This window comes from Oncorhynchus keta, chromosome 25 (genome assembly GCF_023373465.1).
Source record: "Oncorhynchus keta strain PuntledgeMale-10-30-2019 chromosome 25, Oket_V2, whole genome shotgun sequence".
Lineage (NCBI taxonomy): Eukaryota > Metazoa > Chordata > Actinopteri > Salmoniformes > Salmonidae > Oncorhynchus > Oncorhynchus keta.
The window spans coordinates 7,514,911-7,534,891 of record NC_068445.1 but is presented as its reverse complement, the minus strand read 5'-3'; the positions used below and the strand labels follow the sequence as shown (position 1 = coordinate 7,534,891).

General features: G+C 42.7%; 1 protein-coding gene across 4 annotated transcripts in view; it reads right to left on the bottom strand.

Moving 5' to 3' along the window:
* LOC118358060 (ubiquitin-protein ligase E3B-like) overlaps positions 1-19,981 on the bottom strand; it is a 39,373-nt gene that overhangs the window by 3,277 nt on the left and 16,115 nt on the right. The window contains exons 1-27 of one of the 4 annotated variants that reach the window (XM_035735473.2): positions 17,342-17,421; positions 16,574-16,744; positions 16,245-16,414; positions 16,020-16,131; positions 15,764-15,823; positions 15,549-15,653; positions 15,336-15,432; positions 15,132-15,217; positions 14,937-15,019; positions 14,548-14,653; positions 14,272-14,392; positions 13,897-14,074; positions 8,707-8,870; positions 8,324-8,491; positions 8,061-8,232; positions 6,191-6,309; positions 5,935-6,049; positions 4,077-4,176; positions 3,850-3,969; positions 3,477-3,653; positions 3,112-3,222; positions 2,752-2,889; positions 2,406-2,471; positions 2,264-2,322; positions 1,481-1,663; positions 1,132-1,243; positions 118-210 (exon numbers count right to left, since the gene is read on the bottom strand). In XM_035735473.2, coding sequence (XP_035591366.1) covers positions 118-210; positions 1,132-1,243; positions 1,481-1,663; positions 2,264-2,322; positions 2,406-2,471; positions 2,752-2,889; positions 3,112-3,222; positions 3,477-3,653; positions 3,850-3,969; positions 4,077-4,176; positions 5,935-6,049; positions 6,191-6,309; positions 8,061-8,232; positions 8,324-8,491; positions 8,707-8,870; positions 13,897-14,074; positions 14,272-14,392; positions 14,548-14,653; positions 14,937-15,019; positions 15,132-15,217; positions 15,336-15,432; positions 15,549-15,653; positions 15,764-15,823; positions 16,020-16,131; positions 16,245-16,405 — 3,006 coding nt within the window. In that variant the 5' untranslated portion in view covers positions 16,406-16,414; positions 16,574-16,744; positions 17,342-17,421. Of the gene's footprint in view, positions 1-117; positions 211-1,131; positions 1,244-1,480; positions 1,664-2,263; positions 2,323-2,405; positions 2,472-2,751; positions 2,890-3,111; positions 3,223-3,476; positions 3,654-3,849; positions 3,970-4,076; positions 4,177-5,934; positions 6,050-6,190; positions 6,310-8,060; positions 8,233-8,323; positions 8,492-8,706; positions 8,871-13,896; positions 14,075-14,271; positions 14,393-14,547; positions 14,654-14,936; positions 15,020-15,131; positions 15,218-15,335; positions 15,433-15,548; positions 15,654-15,763; positions 15,824-16,019; positions 16,132-16,244; positions 16,415-16,573; positions 17,315-17,341; positions 17,422-19,981 lie in introns of those variants that run through there. The other 3 variants (XM_035735472.1, XM_035735471.1, XM_035735474.2) reach the window with 3 other exon arrangements.

Genomic DNA, 19,981 nt, shown 5'->3' with positions numbered 1-19,981 from the left:
GTCATTGTAAATAAGAATATGTTCTTAACTGACTTGCCTAGATAAAAAGGTTAAATATATCTATTTTATTTAACAAACATGTGGCTTAGAACTTTCCAATGATCCAAGTGTTCTCACCTGATCATCGGACACCTCCACACAGCGAATGGAGAAAGGGGGCTTGAGGTAGGCAAAACCCAGGAGGGGTGGTCTCGAACAGCTGGTGACAAACTGTAAAAGCAGAACAACAACAGATCACATAACAAGTGGAAGGGCGTTCTAGAGCAGGGGTCTCAAACTGACAGCCCCGCAAGCCAACGTAATGCAGTTAACGTATGAACAGTAAAATAGCATTTTATACTGAACAAATATATAAATGTAAATTGCAACAATTTAAAATATTCAACTTTATTGCAGTACATAGAAGGAAATCAGTCAATTGAAAATTCATTAGGCCCTAATTTATGGATTTCACATGACTGGGCAGGGGCGCAGCCATGGGTGGGCCTGGGAGGGGAAGCCAGGCCCAGCCAATCATAATTACTTTTTCCTCCACAAAAGGGCTTTATTACAGACAAATACTCCTCAGAACCATCCTCCCCTCCTCAGACGATCCCACATGTGAAGAAGCCGGATGTGGAGATCCTGGGCTGGTGTGGTTACACGTGGTCTGCGGTTGTGAGGCTGGTTGGATATACTGCCAAATTCTATAAATTGACATTGGATGCGGCTTATGGTAGAGAAATTAACATTAAATTATCTGGCAACAGCTCTGGTGGAAATTCCTGCAGTCAGCATGACAATTGAACACTTCCTAAAAACTTGAGACATCTGTGTCATTGTGTTGTGTGACAAAACTGCACATTTTAGAGTGGCCTTTTATTGTCCCCCGCACAAGGTGCACCTGTGTAATGATCATGCTATTTAATCAGCTTCTTGATATGCCACACCTGCCAGGTGGGCGGATTATCTTGGCAAAGGTGAAATGCTCACTAACAGGGATGTAAAGAAACATTTTTGAATAATAAGCTTTTTGTACATATGGAACCTTTCTGGGATCTTTTATTTCAGCTCATGAAACATGGGACCAACACTTTACATGTTGTGTTCATATTTTTGTTCAGTATAGTAACATTTGGGGGTTGTTACTACCTTGAGGAACATGGCCCTTTCCTCAGAGGAGAAGTCACTGGACAGGATGTCCCACAGCCAGATGATGACCCGATGGCTGCTGTGGAAACCTCCATAGTACACTGTGTGTTTCCTGACAACAGGAGAGAGAGCGGGCAGGAAAGAGAGCGAGAGAGACCATGTCAGCAAGCACCTTCACCTTGGCTTTACAACCTTACACAGTCAACTCACTGTCCGTTACCCAATCAAATGGGACATTCAAACCTAGGATGATAGGATTTCAGGATTTCCCCAAAAAGTTTGGGAATTGGCAGGTCGAAAAGATGTGGAGAAGCTCATCGAGGGGGAAAGGGGGTGGAAGGTCACGCACTTAAGGTCATCCAGATCTATCTCGGCGTTGTCCCCGGAGACGAGGCGCTGGACCTCGGGGGTGGAGAACATGTGCAGCCACTCTGGGTTGATGATGCTGCGGAACCCTCGGATGAAAGCTGCCGTTTGCTCTTTTATCTGCGTGTGCATGCGGAAGTGCGCCATCAGGTGGATATAGCTGATCCTGCAACACGGACAAGGTCAAAGGTGAGGTTAAGTCAGACTCAGAACACCATGGGCCTCAGGGTTCTCTCTTCTTTTTTAACAAGGTGGTGCTGCCGAGTACTGTGGGGGGAGGCCCAGGGGGACCATTTTCTATAATCTAGAGCCAAACATTTCCTTTACTTTTTTTTTAACATAGTGGTGCAGACAGTCCGCAAGATGGCACAGCGAACCGCTTACATTCTTTGGGGAGAACCCTGGGCCTGTCTAGAAACAACCCTCTAGCCCTTCCGCCTAGGTACTTGTGGAGAACTGAAAGGTTTTGATATATGTACTAGCGTATTGCTTATTATACCTATCTACCTTGCACTGTGATAGGCTTGGTAGGACATACACCATATTGCTTACACCCATCAGATCTCCACAAAGTGTCAAAGGGCCGGGTGTAGGGGCTAGGGGTTGTTCCTGGACGGAACCCCACGTCGTCATCCAACTTGTTATAACTACAGGGACAATAAACAAATCTTGTGTTTAGAGAATGAGAGTGTTAACATCAAATGACATCAACAACTGTAAAAATATACATCTTTGTTCTAGATACTGCATCTGCATCTTTCCTCACTTGTTTTCATTGGTGACTGGCATCGTCTTTCCTCCAGGAATCAGCTCATGACAGACCAGCTGCGATATGACACGAAGACAGTATTAAGAGACAAGAGAAGAGTTCTGTTTTTCTACATTCACAGAAAAACTATGGCTTCTACCTGTCCCATAACATCCTCGTCATACGATAGCGTCAGTCCTAGATCACCAACATCCCCGTCGTAGCGCTGGAAAAGGACAAGACGAAGATCAAAGAACTATTCTGAGTCGACTTCCACAACTTCAGAGTGATATTGATCACAGAAAGTAACGACGGATAACAGCGAAGCAAAAAAACTTCTCAAATCAAAATAGCGGTCACCATAAACCAGGGTCGTGTTCATCAGGCACCAAGTAGAAACAAAACAGACTGAAACAGGGAGAAAGGACCTCATGGACTTATACAATAAGAAACACTCCCTTTCGTTTTCAGTGTGTGTGTTGGGAGGGGGGAGGAGTCTTTCTGACCTTAATGGAGGTGAGGTTCTTGTAGAACTCAGAGTCCAGGGAGGGCAGCTCGTCAATGGAGCTGTAGAAAGTGCTGTGATGGTGGCCCATGACCTGGCCGAGGAAGAAGGAGGCGAAGGGTACGTCTACCACGATACCCTGAAACACACACACACACACACACACACGTTGATCTCATGGACTATCAGGCTTCGCATCGATAGCTCCATCTATAAATTGTGGCAACATTTCTCCAGACCTATCCCTCAGCATTATAGTGGGAAAAAGTGGTGAGTTGGGCTAGTGGCTTTAAAATAAGTCATTCTTGTTACATATATGGTCATTTCACATGAATAACATTCTCTGTGAGCGCATGCACACCTCATACATGGCTTTTCCGAGCATCTTCCCCACAAACTCAAAGAGCTGCAGGTGGTTCTCGTGGATGTAGGACGTAGGGGAGGGGTACAGCCTCTCATTGCCACTGGTGGTCTATGGGGGGAGACATCAGCATAAAATCAGCAGCAGCAGTAGCAGCAGTGGCTAAAAGTACCGTGACACTATTTGAAATCTTTCAAAAGACTATGAGCGTTAGCTTTAGCCTATCCTGGAGTGCCAGGTGGGCAGTGTATGCACTTTTGAGACTTGTCTATTGGTTCCAGTGCAACAGGCAAGCTCAATCAAGCACAGATACAGCACTCAAAATTATTTCAAAAATTATTTGAAACAAGGTCTGGAGAGCCAACCTTAAAGAGGTTGAGAGCCGGATTGAAGACTTTCTTGATGATCTCTTCCAGGAACTCCTTGAAGACGCCGTCCTGGTCGATGCCGGCCTCGTCCACACCCAGGTCGTTGACAAACTTCACGCGGATCACACCTTTGATGGAGTTGACGGGCAACCGGCGGAGCTGGTCATAACCATCCTTATGAGAGAGTTCAGACACAAAGAGTTTGGGTGATCAGTTTGGGTATCAGTCACAACCACCATGCCTGACTGTATTTGACATCAGGCTCTGTGCCAATATGTACCCTTTGCATAACACTGTTTCGAGAATACATTCTTTGTGATATGCTAGTGTGGGGGAAAACATGCAAAAGATGGATACATCCATTTCATACCTCTAACATCCGTGAGCGGCGAATGGTGATATGGGTGACATGCGGAGAGGCGGAGCTGGTCTCCACCAATCCCAAGGTTTCCTTCTCCTTGGTGACAATGTTTCGGAACAGCAGGACCCTCTAAAGTGGGGAGGACAACGAGTGAGACACTATGTGCATTATTGGTATAGTGAAACGACAAATACGAATGCCCGGGAAGGACAAATATTATTTCTGTGCAGACTCACGTTTTTGTGTGGAATGACGTGTGGGATGTACTGAAGTAACAGCTGAGCTCTCCTCTTGCCCTTCTCCAGCTCTTGGAACAAAAGGCTCGGCTTTAAATCCCTGGACACAAGGGGTGAAAGAGTGAGTCAGTAAGTGTCCCAATTTTTTTCCTACTGATCAGGCCTGGGACAAATACAGTGCCTTGAGAAAGTATTCACCCCTTGAATTTTTCCACATTTTATTGTGTCACAAAGTGGGATTAAAATGGATTTAATTGTCATTTTTTGTCAATGATCTACACAAAACACTCTGTAATGTCAAAGTGGCAGAAAAATTCTGAAATCTAAAAATATTTATGGATAATAAAACACTAATATATATTGATTAGATAAGAATTCAACCCAGAGTCAATACATTACAGCAGTTAGTCTTTCTGGGTAAATCGCAGAGCTTTGTACACCTGGATTGTACAATTCTTCAAGCTCTGTCAAGTCGGTTGTTGATCATTGCTAGACAGCCATTGCTAGACATAAGATTTTAAAGCAGACTTAAGTCAAAACCATAACTAGGCCACTACGGAACTTTCAATGTCATCTTGGTAAGCAACTCGTGCATAATTGGCCTTGTGTTTTGGGTAATTGTCCTGCTAAAAGGTGAATACGTATCCCAGTGTCTGTTGGAAAGCAGACCAAACTAAGCTCTCCTCTAGGATTTAGCCTTTGCTTGGATCTATTCCTTTGCTTTTTATCATAAAAAAAAACTCCCTAGTCCTTGATGATTAGCATACCCATAACATGATGCAGCCACCACCAACCATGCTTGAAAATATAAAGAGTGGTAACTCAGGATGTGTTGGATTTACCCCAAACATAACGCTTTGAATACAGGACAAAAAATTAATTTATTTACCACATTTTTTGCAGTATTACTTTAGTGGCTTATTGCAAACAGGATGCATGTTTTGGAAAAATTGTATTCTGTACAGGCTTCCTTCTTTTCACTCTGTCAATTAGGTTAGTATTAGGAGCAACTACAATGTTGTTGATCCATTCTGTTTTTTTTCCAATCACAGCCATTAAAAACTGTTTTTTTTTAAATGTTTTAAATCCCCTTTGGCCTCATGATGAAATGCCTGAGCGGTTTCCTTGTACTCTGGCAACTGAGTTAGGAAGGACGCCTGTATCTTTGTAGTGACTGGCTGTATTGATACACCATCCAAAGTGTAATTAATAACAGCACCATGGGACATTTAATGTCAGCTACCAATAGGTGAACTTCTTTGCGAACCATTGATAAACCTCCCTAGTCTTTGTTGTTGAATCTGTGCATGAAATTCACTGCTCGACTGAGGGACATTACAGATAATTGTATGTGTGGGGTACAGAGATGGGGTAACATTTAAAAATCATGTCAAAAACTCATTGCACACAGAGTGAGTCCACGCAACTTATTATATGACTTGTTAAGCACATTTTTACTCTTTCATTTATTTAGGCTTGCCATAAGAATACTTATCGCCTCAATACATTTCAGCTTTTCATTTGAATGAATTCGTAAAGATTTCTAAAAACATAATTCCACTGACATTATGGGTTATTGTGTGTGACACAAAATCTAAATTCAATCCATTTTCAATTCAGTCAAATACTTCCAAGTAGTGGAGGTGGGCCCAACATGGCTTGCGTGGAGTACTGGGTGGTCAAAGTTGGCACAAATGTTCCATTGGTTCCATTGTGGTGGGCAAGCTTCATCAAGCGCTCCTCAAGCATTTGACCGCTACTGATCACTAGGATTACCTTAGCAGGTTTTGGGAAGTGCAGACTAACTATGGGAAGGATCAGGGATTAGGATAAGTATGTTTCCCGGAGGGGCACTTACTTGCGCAGCCAGTTGTCATCAGGGGAGAACCTCCTCCTGCAGTCCCGCTCGTAAAGCACCATCAGCCAGCCGTGAACGCTGTGGAACAGGTCCAGCTTCTCTCCTTTGGCATTCTCTGTCACAGACAACAACACACTCAACGACCCTATCCTCAAGACATTTCTCATGGTGCCGGAAACTGGGATTGGCAATTCTGTCACTGTCTATCACATCACCTTAGAGTACGACAAGAATTCAACAGAGGGAGAAGACTCACCCAAGATGCCATCCCAGACCATCTTGTAAACAAACGTGTTGAGAAATGAGGAGATAGTTACAAGCTCCTCCGTCTTAAACGAGATCTGCTCTTCGTAAACTTCAATGTCATCCAGGATCCTGTATAACACACAAAGGATGGTCAACATATAACATATACAGTCGTGGCCAAAAGTTTTGAGAATGACACAAATATGAATTTTCACAAAGTCTGCTGCCTCAGTTTGTATGATTGCAATTTGCATATACTCTAGAATGTTATGAAGAGTGATCAGATGAATTGCAAAGTCCCTCTTTGCCATGTAAAATGAACTGAATCCCCCAAAAACATGTCCACTGCATTTCAGCCCTGCCACAAAAGGAGCAGCTGACATCATGTCAGTGATTCTCTCGTTAACACAGGTGTGAGTGTTGACGGGGACAAGGCTGGAGATCACTCTGTCATGCTGATTGAGTTCGAATAACAGACTGGAAGCTTCAAAAAGAGGGTGGTGCTTGGAATCATTGTTCTTTCTCTGTCAACCACGGTTACCTGCAAGGAAACACGTGCCATCATCATTGCTTTGCACAAAAAGGGCTTCACGGGCAAGGACATTGCTGCCAGTAAGGTTGCACCTAAATCAACCTTTTATCGGATCATCAAGAACTTCAAGGAGAGCGGTACAAATGTTGTGAAGGCAGCTTCAGGGCGCCCAAGAAGGTCCAGCAAGCGCCAGGACTGTCTCCTAAAGTTGATTCAGCTGCGGGATCAGGGCACCAACAGTACAGAGCTTGCTCAGGAATGACAGCAGGCAGGTGTGAGTGCATCTGCACACACAGTGAGGCGAAGACTTTTGGAGGATGGCCTGGTGTCAAGAAGGGCAGCAAAGAAGCAACTTCTCTCCAGGAAAAACATCAGGGACAGACTCATATTCAACAAAAGGTACAGGGATTGGACTGCTGAGAACTGGGGTAAAGTCATTTTCTCTGAATCCCCTTTCCGATTATTTGGGGCATCCGGAAAAAAGCATGTCAGGAGAAGACAAGGTGAGCGTTACCACCAGTTCTGTGTCATGCCAACAGTAAAGCATCCTGAGACCATTCATGTGTGGGGTTGCTTCTTAGCCAAGGGAGTGGGCTCACTCACAATTTTGCCTAAGAACACAGCCATGAATAAAGAATGGAACCAACATCCTCCAAGAGCAACTTCTCCCAACCATCCAGGAACAGTTTTGTGACGAACAATGCCTTTTCCAGCATGATGGAGCACCTTGCCATAAGGCAAAAGTGATAACTAAGTGGCTCGGGGGTACAAAACATTGATATTTTGGGTCCATGGCCAGGGATCTCCCAAGACCTTAATCCCATTGAGAACTTGTGGTCAATCCTCAAGAGGCGGGTGGACAAACAAAAACCCACAAACTCCAAGCATTGATTATGCAAGAATGGGCTGCCATCAGTCAGGATGTGGCCCCGAAGTAAATTGACAGCATGCCAGGGCAGATTGCAGAGGTCTTGAAAAAGAAGGGTCAACACTGCAAATATTGACTCTTTGCATCAACTTCATGTAATTGTCAATAAAAGCATTTGACACTGATGAAATGCTTGTAATTATACTTCAGTATTTCATAGTAACATCTGAAAAAAATATCTAAAGACACTGAAGCAGCAAATTTTGTGGAAATTAATATTTGTGTCATTCTCAAAACTTTCGGCCATGACAGTATAAGTAAGTACAGAGATGGGATATTGTATTTAGGGCCAGTTTCCTGGATACAGATTAGGACTGAAAGAGGAGCTTCTTAGTCTAGGACTAGACTTAATCTATACTTAAGAAACCACCCCATACTGTATAACGTGTAAGTTATGTGGTAGCATTTCATGGAGCTCACGTGATGAGGTGTCTGGAGCAGTCACAAAACAGCATGAGCATGGCTAGCAGCTGTTTAGACTCCTCTGTGTCGTTGTTCAGGCACTCTATGAACAGCTTGAGCCCTCCTTGGGGTCCTAATTCGCAGATGAAGGCCCACAGCTTAGGCAGCAGGTCATCCAGGTAGGTTAGGCCTGAGGGGGACAGCACCGAACACAACATGAGAGAATGTGCGTGTGTGTGTGTATGCGTGCCTGATTCAAATGGAACTATGCATGGACTCACCAGTAAGGATTTGCAGTCGTATCTGGGTGAGCGTGGTGAGGGCTGTCTGGTACAGTACACAGATACTGCACACTTTCTGAACCTCTGCGGAGTCCACCCGTCTCCCACCAACTGGCTTCAGGATGTTTCGTACTGAGGCAGACTTCTGAAATGCCCGCTTGAATAGACCTAAGAGGAAACCGATCCAATAAGGTTAGTTCATTGTTTTTTAAAAACACAACTTATATTATGCACTTCTATAATATAATCTGGTTCAATCAACAACAACCCAGGTATGTGATAATAAATCTGATAATGGTGTCAAAATAAATAACCCATGACATTAAATGATTAAATGCCTGATGAGAAAACAAAAGAGAAACTGAAATACAAATTCGACTTACTCTTGACTGGCAGGTTGTTTTGGGATGTGGTAGGTTGTGGTGGAGGCGTGGGCTCTTGGGCCTCCAGCTTTTTGCTGAGGACATCACTGAAGAGAGTCCGGATCACAGGCATGCCCCACAGGTACTGCAACTGCTTCGTGACCAGTGGCATGGACTCATTCAGACTGGAGGGATGAAGTAAAGGTTGAGTGGGAAGGGGGTGGGTGGGTGTGTGTGTGTGTGTGATTGAGTTGGTCCCCCCTTTGCTGCTATAACAGCCTCCACTCTTCCGGTAAGGCTTCTCTGCCAAACCCAGATTCATCCGTCAGATGGTGAAGCATGATTCCTCACTGCAAAGAATGTTTCCACTGCTCTAAAATCCAATGGCAGCTAGCTTTACACCACTCCAGCCAACACTTGGTATTGCCCATGGTGATCTTGGTACGTCTAAATCAGCCATGGAAACCCATTTCATGAAGCTCCCAATTAATAGTTCTTGTGCTGATGTTACTTCCAGAGGCAGTTTGGAACTCTGTAGTGAGTGCTGCAACCGAGGACAGACGATTTTTACGCGCTACCGCACTCGGCAGTCCCATTCTGTGAGCTTGTGTGGCCTACCACTTCACGGCTGAGCCATTGTTGCTCCTAGACATTTCCACTTTACAATAACAGCACTTACAGTTGGTGGGGGAAGCTCTAGCAGGGCAGAAATTTTGGTGGCATCCTATGACACGTTGAAGGTCACTGAGCTCTTCAGTACGGGCCATTCTACTGCCAATGTTTGTCTATGTGCTCGATTTCATACACCTGTCAGGAACGGGTGTGGCTAAAATAACCAAATCCACTCATTTGAAGGGGTGTCCACAGTTTTGTATATATATATTTTGTAGCTGAATAAACTAGAAAATACCATGGCTTGCGAAAGTATTTATCCCCCTTGGCATTTCTTCTATTTTGTTGCCTTACAACCTGGAATATTTTTTTATTTTTTTTTGGGGGGGGGGGTGTATCATTTGATTTATACAACATGCCTACCACTTTGAAGATGCTAAATAAATAAAAATATTTATTAAATTTTTTTTTTTTTTTTAAATAAAAATTGAAAACTTGAGCATGCATGACTTTTCACCCCCCCCAAAGTAAATTATTCTCCAACCACCTTTTGCAGCAATTACAGCTACAAGTCTCTTTGGTTATGTCTATAAGCTTGGCACATCTAGCCACTGGGAGTTTTGCCCCTTCTTCAAGGCAAACCTTCTCCAGCTCCTTCAAGTTAGATGGGTTCTGATGGTGTACAGAAATATTTAAGTCATACCACAGATTCACAATTGGATTGAGGTCTGGGCTTTGACTAGGCCATTCCAATACATTTAAATGTTTCCCCTTAAACCACTCGAGTGTTGCTTTAGCAGTATGCTTAGGGTCATTGTCCTGCTGGAAGGTGAACCTCCGTCCCAGACTCAAATCTCTGGAAGACCGAAACAGGTTTCCCTCAAGAATTTCCATGTATTTAGCGCCATCCACCATTCCTTCAATTCTGACCAGTTTCCCAGTCCTTGCCGATGAAAAACATCCCCAGAGCATCATACTGCCACCACTGTACTTCACTGTAGGGATGATTTTCTGGGGGTGATGAGAGGTTTTGGGTTTGCGCCAGACATAGCATTATCCTTGATGGCCAAAAAGCTCAATTTTAGTCTCACCTGACAAGAGTACCTTCTTCCATATGGTTGGGTAGTCTCCCACACACCTTTTGGCGAACACCAAACATGTTTGCTGATTTTTTTCTTTAAGTAAAGTCTTTTTTTCTGGCCATTCACCTGTAAAGCCCAGCCCTGTGGAGTGTACAGCTTAAAGTGGTCCTATGGACAGATACTCCAATGTCTGCTGTGGATCTTTGCAGCTCCTTTAGAGTTATCTTTGATCTCTTTGTTGCCTCTCTGATTAATGCCCTCCTTGCCTGGTCCATGAGATTTGGTGGGCGGCCCTCTCTTGGCAGGTTTGTTGTGTTGCCATATTCTTTCCATTTTTTTAATAATGGATTTAATGGTGCTCCGTGGGATGTTCAAAGTTTCGGATATTTTTTATAACCCTACCCTGAACTGTACTTCTCCACAACTTTATCCCTGACCTGTTTGGAGAGCTCCTTGGTCTTCATGGTGCCGCTTGCTTGGTGGTGCCGCTTGCTTGGTGGTGTTGCAGACTCTGGGGCCTTTCAGAACAGGTATATATATATACACAGATCATGTGACAGATCATGGAACACTTAAATAAAGTCCACCTGTGTGCAATCTAACTAATTATGTGACTTCTGAAGGTAATTTGTTGAACAAGATCTTATTTAGGGGCTTCATAGCAAATGGGGTGAAAACATATGCACGCACCATTTTTCCATTATTTTTTTTTATTTTTTATTTTTTTGAAACAAGTCATTATTTTAATTTCACTTCAACAATCTGGACTATTTTGTGTATGTCCATTACATGAAATCCAAATAAAAATCTATTTCAATTACAGGTTGTAATGCAACAAAATAGGAAAAACGCCAAGGGGGGTGAATACTTTTGCAAGGCACTGTATATTTTCTCCAATCGATTTTACGGCTATTCTGTGTTGAGCGGTTAACAAATTAACAGGTCCTCATATATGATTCATTTAGAGTTATTTATACAACTTTAGTGGTGAAAGAAACATTGGGCTACATGTTTTGATTTTTAATACATTCTGCAGGATGTAACTAATGATTTTCCCTTTTTTACACATGAAAGGCATGAGTTCTGCTTTGTTTAGTTTTTTGCGCAGGCTGCACACACTTTATCAGTCTCTCATTCACAATTTGACAAGCAATTGATTATGCCTAGCAGTCATGGTGCCCTTGGATAAATATAATAATTCCTTCCCCCAGCTGAGTTCTCCAAAGCACCTCTCACTCACGTGGCTTTCTCAGATACCGCAATTCTTATTAGTCAATGGCCATCACGTGATCAGGTCCTTCTCACAGGCTACAAGTGAACACACACATCTGGGAAGCAACTGAGCTCGTACTTGTCAAATTCTGAGGCGCATATTGAAGATGTTGGAAGGCCAAATGAACAGCAAACGCACTAGCCTATGTCAATCTACTAACTCCCAAAGTACAAAAGTTGAACTATTTTGACCTATTCTATTGGTCAACTTGTCCTTCTGTGCGAGAAATAAATATTCCAAACATAATCTGGGACAGTTGTCGAATGCGACAGATCCCAAATTAAATACAACCACTAGCATAAAAAAAATGTTTAAAGCAATGAGGCTGATGCAACAGATCAGAACATTTAGCTCATTGATTGTCAACTAAATTAAGTCGTGGGACAATTTTTCTTGAGCGGAAGGTTGGGTGCCAGAACGTATTTACAAATAATTTGTAGACTGCAAATTGGCCACAAGAAGCCCAAACCAATATAATGTTTGATTAAAACATAATCATTTTAAACCTGGCTTACATTTGTGTACGATCACATCTCTCCATTATACGTTGGAATACTTGGGAGCAGATTTCTTAAATTAAAATCACTTGGAGCTGATTTCCTGATGTTTTTACAGTCTTATGTCCAACAATTAATTTTAAAATGTTTTAAAAGTTTTTTCCCTCAGAAAACCTGGGGGGTCAAATAAAACCACCCATGGGGTGCCAGTTTGGGATCCCTGGTTTAGCTTAAAATGTTGATAAACTATTAGGCTATTTCTTCACATTATAAGCTCAGAAATGCGCACACGGCAGTAGGCTATAACAGTGAATATTGAGAATGCAATTAGCGGGAAAATACTATTCTTAAAAGTGACCGCAAATGCGATTATACATGTAATGCTTTATTATAAAGGTACATTTTTATGGCGACAATTATCTTCCCCAAACTTGAAACTCAGACGCTGCCAGGGCCTCTCGAGTGGCACAGTGGTCCAAGGCTGTGCTACTAGAGATCCTGGTTCGAGTCCAGACTCAGTCGCAGCCGGCCTCGACGGGGAGACCCTTGGGGCAGCACACAATTGGCTCAGCGTCGTCCGGGTTAGGGGAGGGTTCCGGGTTAAGCGAGCAGTGTGTCAAGAAGCAGTGCGGCTTGGCTGGGTTGTGTTTAGGAGAACGCACAGCTCTTGTCCTTTGATTCTTCCCGAGTCCGTACGGGAGTTGCAGTGATGGAACAAGACTGTAACTTCCAATTGGATACTACAAAATGTATGCCAGTTAGGCTCCTATGTATGCTAGTTAGGCTCCACACCAGTTGTAAAGCAAATTAATGTTCGTAATTTTAAGAAGTTATTTGGCCACTTTAGTGGCGATAAAGACCTTATCAAAGGGGTTTGTGACTATGATTTGAAAAAGTTGCAAAAAAGGCATGCACTGTTTCTTGCCTCACTGCACAGAGGCTGGGCATCATTAACAAGTGATACTATGTCATTCACAAGTGATACTATATCATTCACAAGGGATACTATATCATTCACAAGTGATGGGCTAATATTGTCAACAATCAGACTATTCTTGATTTAATCTAGTCTTTACATATACTAAATAATATATGTGTGAAATTTGTTTTGATTTAGAATGGACCATTAGCATGCACCTGTCTCAAAACAGGGGCATGGGAAAGAAATACATGTTATCTACGCACTTAAATAGGGAATGGAGGACGCTTTTCCCATGGTTCACTTTCATGCCAGCCAGTAAAGAGAAGCAATGTGCTTAGTATTAGGAAAGTTGAGAAATAAATATAGTAGGTCTAGCCTGTAGAAAGCTGATAGGATCCTCCTCTCTTTAATAGAGGCCATCAAAACTCTGTTTTCTCAATTGCATAGCCTATAGAAATATTGCACAACATGAGCTCATGGGCTCTCATTAAGTATTTGATTAGATTTTCGTTTACATTTGTCAGAGTGATTACAGGGACAATAGAGTGCTGAGTACAAGGCAGTTAGCAAGTTGGTACGCTACTAATGACCATCAGCAGTATCAGAGCTTGGAGAAGACTAATGACTCGTGACTGCCGGTGTGGAGTAACGCGGACAACATAACAGCCCTAGTTGAGATCCCATTTCATAGCCCAGTCCCAGATCAGTTTGTGCTGTTTTGCTCCTAAGGTCATTGACACTTGATTTTGGCATGATAACAACCATAAGAGTCGGCAAGAGAGCACAAACCGATCTGTGATCAGGCTATGAGGATGTCTCACTGACCCGTAGTCTACGGTTTGGGAGAACCAGCCAAGGACAGGGTGCCAGTGGGTGAGGTTAGATTTCTTCTGGGACACGTATCTCTGGCAGTAGGACAGCATGTCCGTCAGTTCCGTCACAAAGTGGTTGGCCTCCTCCTCCAGTACTTTCTCGTTGAGGTAGCCCAGGTGAATCAGGTTACCTACAGTACAACAGGATGAAACGGAGGCCCCGCAGAGCAGCAACCCCAAATAACTGATTCAGTATGTTTCCCACAGCACCGCACAGAGAAAGACAAGAAAGAGAGAGACAAAAAAAAGGCAACTCAAACATGCACGCTCACAGTAGTAGCCAATATTGCCATAGAATAGATATGAGAGTCAGTGTAAACGGCCCTACCCAGTAAGCACAGTGTGTGGCTCCCCTCCAGGCAGACACAGATGTCGACACACTGCTCCTCGCAGCTAAGGAACAGGATGAACTTCCTCAACAGGTCGTGGGTCTGGATGGTGGTCATGCACTGCACAGAGACAAGCACACACTCAGAGGCTTTGTCATTGTACAAGCTATTATATGTTTATACAATAATGTCTATATATCTGAAGTGGCATCCTACACAGTGCACTAGGTAGAGAATTGGCTGTAATTTCTTCATTTTGAGTGTTTAGCGTTTACCTCTGGGGTGATGGTGTAGATGTGGGAGACAACTGCTGGGACAGACATGATGTGGATGAGGAGAGACCTCAGCAAGTTGTCAGAGAAGTGAGCAGCAATGACAGGTCTGTAAAATAAAGACAAATTACACTAATGGCTCCCGAGCCTTCTTCAGCTCCAAGCATTCTAAAAAGGTGACCAAACAGATCATACACTATGATAAGATAGGACCTCATATTCCATGAAGCTAAGCCACTTGATTTTTTTTCTTCCAACAAACCCAGTTACAGAGGGAAGTCTGAGCAAGCAGAACATTGGGTATATACAACAATAGATCTGGCCCAGGCTCTATTGATGCAGAGACAATTGATCCGTGGTGGTCGAATGGGAATGAGAGAGCTTCCACTCACCTTAATGCCAGTGTGAATACTGCTGTGAGTGTGCCCTTGGTAAGTGAGGGTCTGGAGCGTGCCAATCCGTTGGTGAGTAGAATCTACCAGGGAATGCAAAATTGCAGAAACCACCAATAAAACGTCAGCAACATAATAATAATCATTCTAAAAGCCCTGATGAAAAGATGGAAAATGTCATATGAGTCACTGTACCTGCAGTATTGAATAAAATCCCTTTTGATTGAGATGCCCCATGATGTTCTCACAGATCCGGGTCAATGCTGGTCTGAGGGCCTCGCCTACCACAGAGGGAGAAAAAAAAATGGAGGACTCCACTTTGTCTTTTTCCTTTCAACATCAAGACACTTATATAGAGGAGGTGTGTGTACTGCAGCAGTGGTTTGACCTGAGACCGACCTTTCCCTCTCACTATCTTCCAGGTTGATGTGTCTGTGAAAGTCACCAGCATGGTGAGGTACAGAGTCACCAGCTTATTGTCCTGCATGATGTCAGGCTACAAGAGACAGAAGGAAGAAGGGGTGTAAAGATCCAATTATAACATTTCAATATTTAAAATGGTACACCTGTTTTCTTAAAGAAGGTTATTATAATCAAAGCATTCTGATTTACTTTTAATTTTTTCAGGAACTGACAGGAGATCCACAGGAGATCTTTAATCTGCTTGATCCAAGGGATGGTGAGGTCTTTAGAAAGAGCCAATGACACATACCAAACCTGATAACAAAGAACAATACATTATTATATATAAAGTCAGAGTCAATCACACTCTGGGTTAATTAAAAATCTGTTCTCACTGATGATTCCTTCACTATAATCATACTCACTTTGGGCTCATTTTCAACATCCATGCTGCCAAGAATGGAGCGACAAAGCTTCTCAAATCTCTGTGTAGTTAAAAGCATCATAGCTTGTTAGTTATATGTACACTAAACAATCTCAAGTACTATACTGATATGTAATCATTAATTTGCCTTTCAATTAGTAAATAAGAGACATCATCCTGTAAGAGACAATTAATAACAATGTACAAAACATACATTCAAATCAGTGAGGGTAAAGTGTAGGTGTTAAAGAACTTACCAACTTATCATCTTGGCAAAAAATGAATAGTAACTTCCGTGCAATTTTAAAAATGGATAGTGCGTTTCTTTTTGTGGTCCCGGCATCTTGGAATAAGTCATCAACTTCTTTCCTAGTAAGAAAGAGAGCATTCATACATTACTTCAAAAGGTTTATTCACAAACTAGTCTCATGAAAGATTGTGTGTCCTAATGCATAACAGCACGCATTGCTTGTAAAGCGAACCTTATTTGTTTCTGGAGTCTGCAGCGACAGAGGAATCTCCTGACCAGCGCTTGAATTAGGGTGGCTGCTCTGTCCCTTGCTTTGTACCCCTTCCTCTCCTCACGTGCCTGCCTGGCTTTGTCCAGAAACTCAGACTTGGAACTCTGAGCTGCACTAAACATTGTGCACCCCTAAGGTCAGACAAAATGGATAGACTTAGTTGGTGCTGAAACATAATGGAGATGAATACTCATGGTCAAATTAACACATCTATAGTCTCAGTGTGGGAAGGGGAGGGGGAAGAACCATACACTGGAATAGAATATGAATACATTCAAATTAAGGTATACCTGTGTTTTCCTCTGGTCTTGACTAGACCTTTGAAGCTCAGAATGCGCTATGCTTCTCAAGTCATTTGAACATCCTCGACATCCAAGTTTTTAGACACCCTTCGAGAGCTATAGCTAGCTGCGCTTCGGTTAGCCCAGCAAAAGCTGCAATTGTCAACTCTAGGAAAATAACTATTTAAATAACATATGTAACATTAACACGTCATTACAACTTGAGACCATGTTAACTAGCTAACGTTAGCTAAATTCGCTAGTTAGCTACATTGACGACGTTGTCTGGTCTCAAACGTTGACATTCCTAAGGCAGGTAGCTAGCTAGCAACATAAACGATATTTTTATCCAATGGACAAACTGACAATGTGGTACCAATCAATTGTATCGGTTAGTTAGCGTACTACAGTAGCGTTAGGTAGATAACTAGACCCGGCAAATAACTCGCTAGCTTTTGTCGCCAGTCAGCTAGCTATTATGGTTAGCTAGCTAGCTGTGTTGGTTAGCATAGCAGATTAGATACTTCATCGCCACCAATTGATTGAAATACTTGTCAAAGCATTTTACTAACATGAAAAACGAAATAAATCATTACTCAATAATAACCGAACGTTCACTGGAAATGACACCCTCATTAAGTAGAGTCCGTACGCTGTTTCAAAATGTAAACAATAACAGGCGATCCATTGACTGCATCCAATTTAACCATTAATCCTTGCACTGTCGCACAGAATATATTGTGAGTGGGATGTAATTGTGTGAGAGTAGACACTTACATAATAATTTCAGTATTGATACATTGTATTTATACTGAACTATTAGCATTTATTTTGTCACAATTACTCTTGTTTGAACTGCATCTCTTCAATTAAAGCAACTTATAGGAACTATAGGTATTGCTATGAAAAGGGGGGAGATATTATTGGTTACTCCTTTGTGGGGCGGAAGCTAATTAGTGACGTATAACAATCCAACGCTATTTATGGCTTATAAAGAATAACTTGTTGAATCTTTTTTTTATATATATGTTTACCGTTCTCATAGCAGCAGGATATTATGCTGGCAGAACAATAGCGTATTTATTTTTCTCTATATAAGAGTCCCAGTTTTGCTTCTGTCCCTCTCCTCACCCCTACCTGGGCTTGAACCAGGGACCCTCTGCACACATCAACAACAGTCACCCACGAAGCATCGTTACCCATCGCAGAGCAAGGGGAACAACTACTTCAAGGTCTCAGAGCGAGTGACGTCACCAATTGAAACACTATTAGCGCACACCCACTAACCACATCTGGAGCCCCACAAGGGTGCGGGCTCAGCCCCCTCCTGTACTCCCTGTTCACCCATGACTGTGGCTACATACGCCTACAACTCAAATATAAAGTTTGCAGATGACACAACAGTAGTAGGCCTAATTACCAACAATAACGAGACAGCCTACTGGGAGGAGGTGGGGTCTTGGCCCCTAAGACCATCACAAACTTTTACAGGAGTACAATCGAGAGCATTCTGTCGGGCTGTATCACCGCCCGCAACCACAGGGCTTAACCACCCGAGCCATGGCCTGTTCATGCCGTTATCATCCAGAAGGCGAGGTCAGTACAGGTGCATTAAAGCAGGGATGGAGAGACTGAAAAACAGTTTCTATCTCAAGGCCAACAGCTTGTTAAATAGTCATCCCTAGCCGGCTACCACCCGGTTACTCAATCATGCACCTTAGAGGCTGTTGCCCTATGTACATAGACATGGAATCACTGGTCAATTTAAATGGAACAACAGTCACTTTAATAATGTTTAATACTGTTTTACTCATTTCATATGTATATACTGTACTCTACTGTATTTTAGTCAATGCCACTCAGACATTGCTCATCCTAATATTGATATATTTCTTAATTCCATTCCTATACTTTTAGATTTGTGTGTATTGTTAGATACTACTGCACTGTTGGAGCTAGGAACACAAGCATTTCGCAACACCCGTAATAAACATCTGCGAAATATGTGTATGTGACCCATAAAATATGATTTGATTTTGATTTATATAGTGTAGGTTAAGAGGAAGAATAAACTGATATCACAATATGCCTTGCTCATATCGATATCAAACAATATATCGAGTTGTCAACATTGGTGCCCACTACTAACCCTAACCCTAACCTTAAATATAAATATAAATATAATATAAATATAATATAATTTAATTATTAAGAATATATCTTCATTTCATCAGTCTGCTGTCTCCTTCAAGCATAAAACATTAACTTCTTTAAACAAAGTAATTTACTCTCCAATAACTCATATAGGCAACAACACATCCACTATGCTGATCCTCAACACAGGGGCCCTACAAGGGTGCGTGCTCAGTCTCCTCCTGTACTCCCTGTTCACCCATGACTGTGTGCCCACACACGCCTCCATCTCAATCATTAAGTTTGCAGATGACACAACAGTGGTAGGCCTGAATCCCAACAACATTGAGAGAGACTACAGGGAGGAGGTGAGGGCCCTTTTGCAGAGCAGTGCCAGTCAAATAACCCCTCCCTTGACATCAACAAAACGAAGGAGCTGATCGTGGACTTCTGGAGACAGCAGAGGGAGCATGCCCACATCCACATTGATGGGCCGCAGTGGAGAAGGTGAAAAGCTTCCTCGGGGTACACATCAGTGGCAATCTTAAATGGTCCACTCACACAGAAGATGGAGGCTGAACAAATTTGTCTTGGCCCCTAAGACCCTCACAAACCTTTACTGACGCACCATTGAGTGCATCCTGTCGGGCTGTATCACCACCTGGTACGGCATCTGCACTGTCTGCAACTGCAGGCTCTCCAGAGGGTGGTGTGGTCTGCCCAACGCATCACCGGGGGCACACTGCCTGCCCTCGAAGACATGTACAGCACCCTGTGTCACAAGAAGGCCAAGAAGATCATCAAGGTCCTCGCCCCTAAGACCCAAGGTCCTCAGTGTGGAACAGCAGGCTAATGTTAGTGGTTGCGTTGCAATGCTTGCAGTTGCCACTGATTCCTTCCAAATGACTCACTGTTGAATTTGCAATTTCTAACTTGCTGTGTAATCTTTATGTCCAAATGCCGATGAGCACCGATGCGTTTTATCTACATTTTCTCTTCATTATTTCTATTCATATGACAAGGATTAAAAAGGATTTGCCAGTGGATTGTCGACTTGATTCATGATGATGACTGCTAGCTAAGACTTTGAAAGTAATATGTTGACATGATCAGTACAATCATAGCTACTGTAAATATAACGTGATTTGACATAATTTTATCTGTGACCAATGACCTTGAGCTTTCTTGGAAGGGCACTTGTAATATAATTCTATGGCAGGACCCAAAGGGTTGCAATTTTGGATGTCTACCCTTACTAAGCACTTAAACTTGTTGATGACGTAC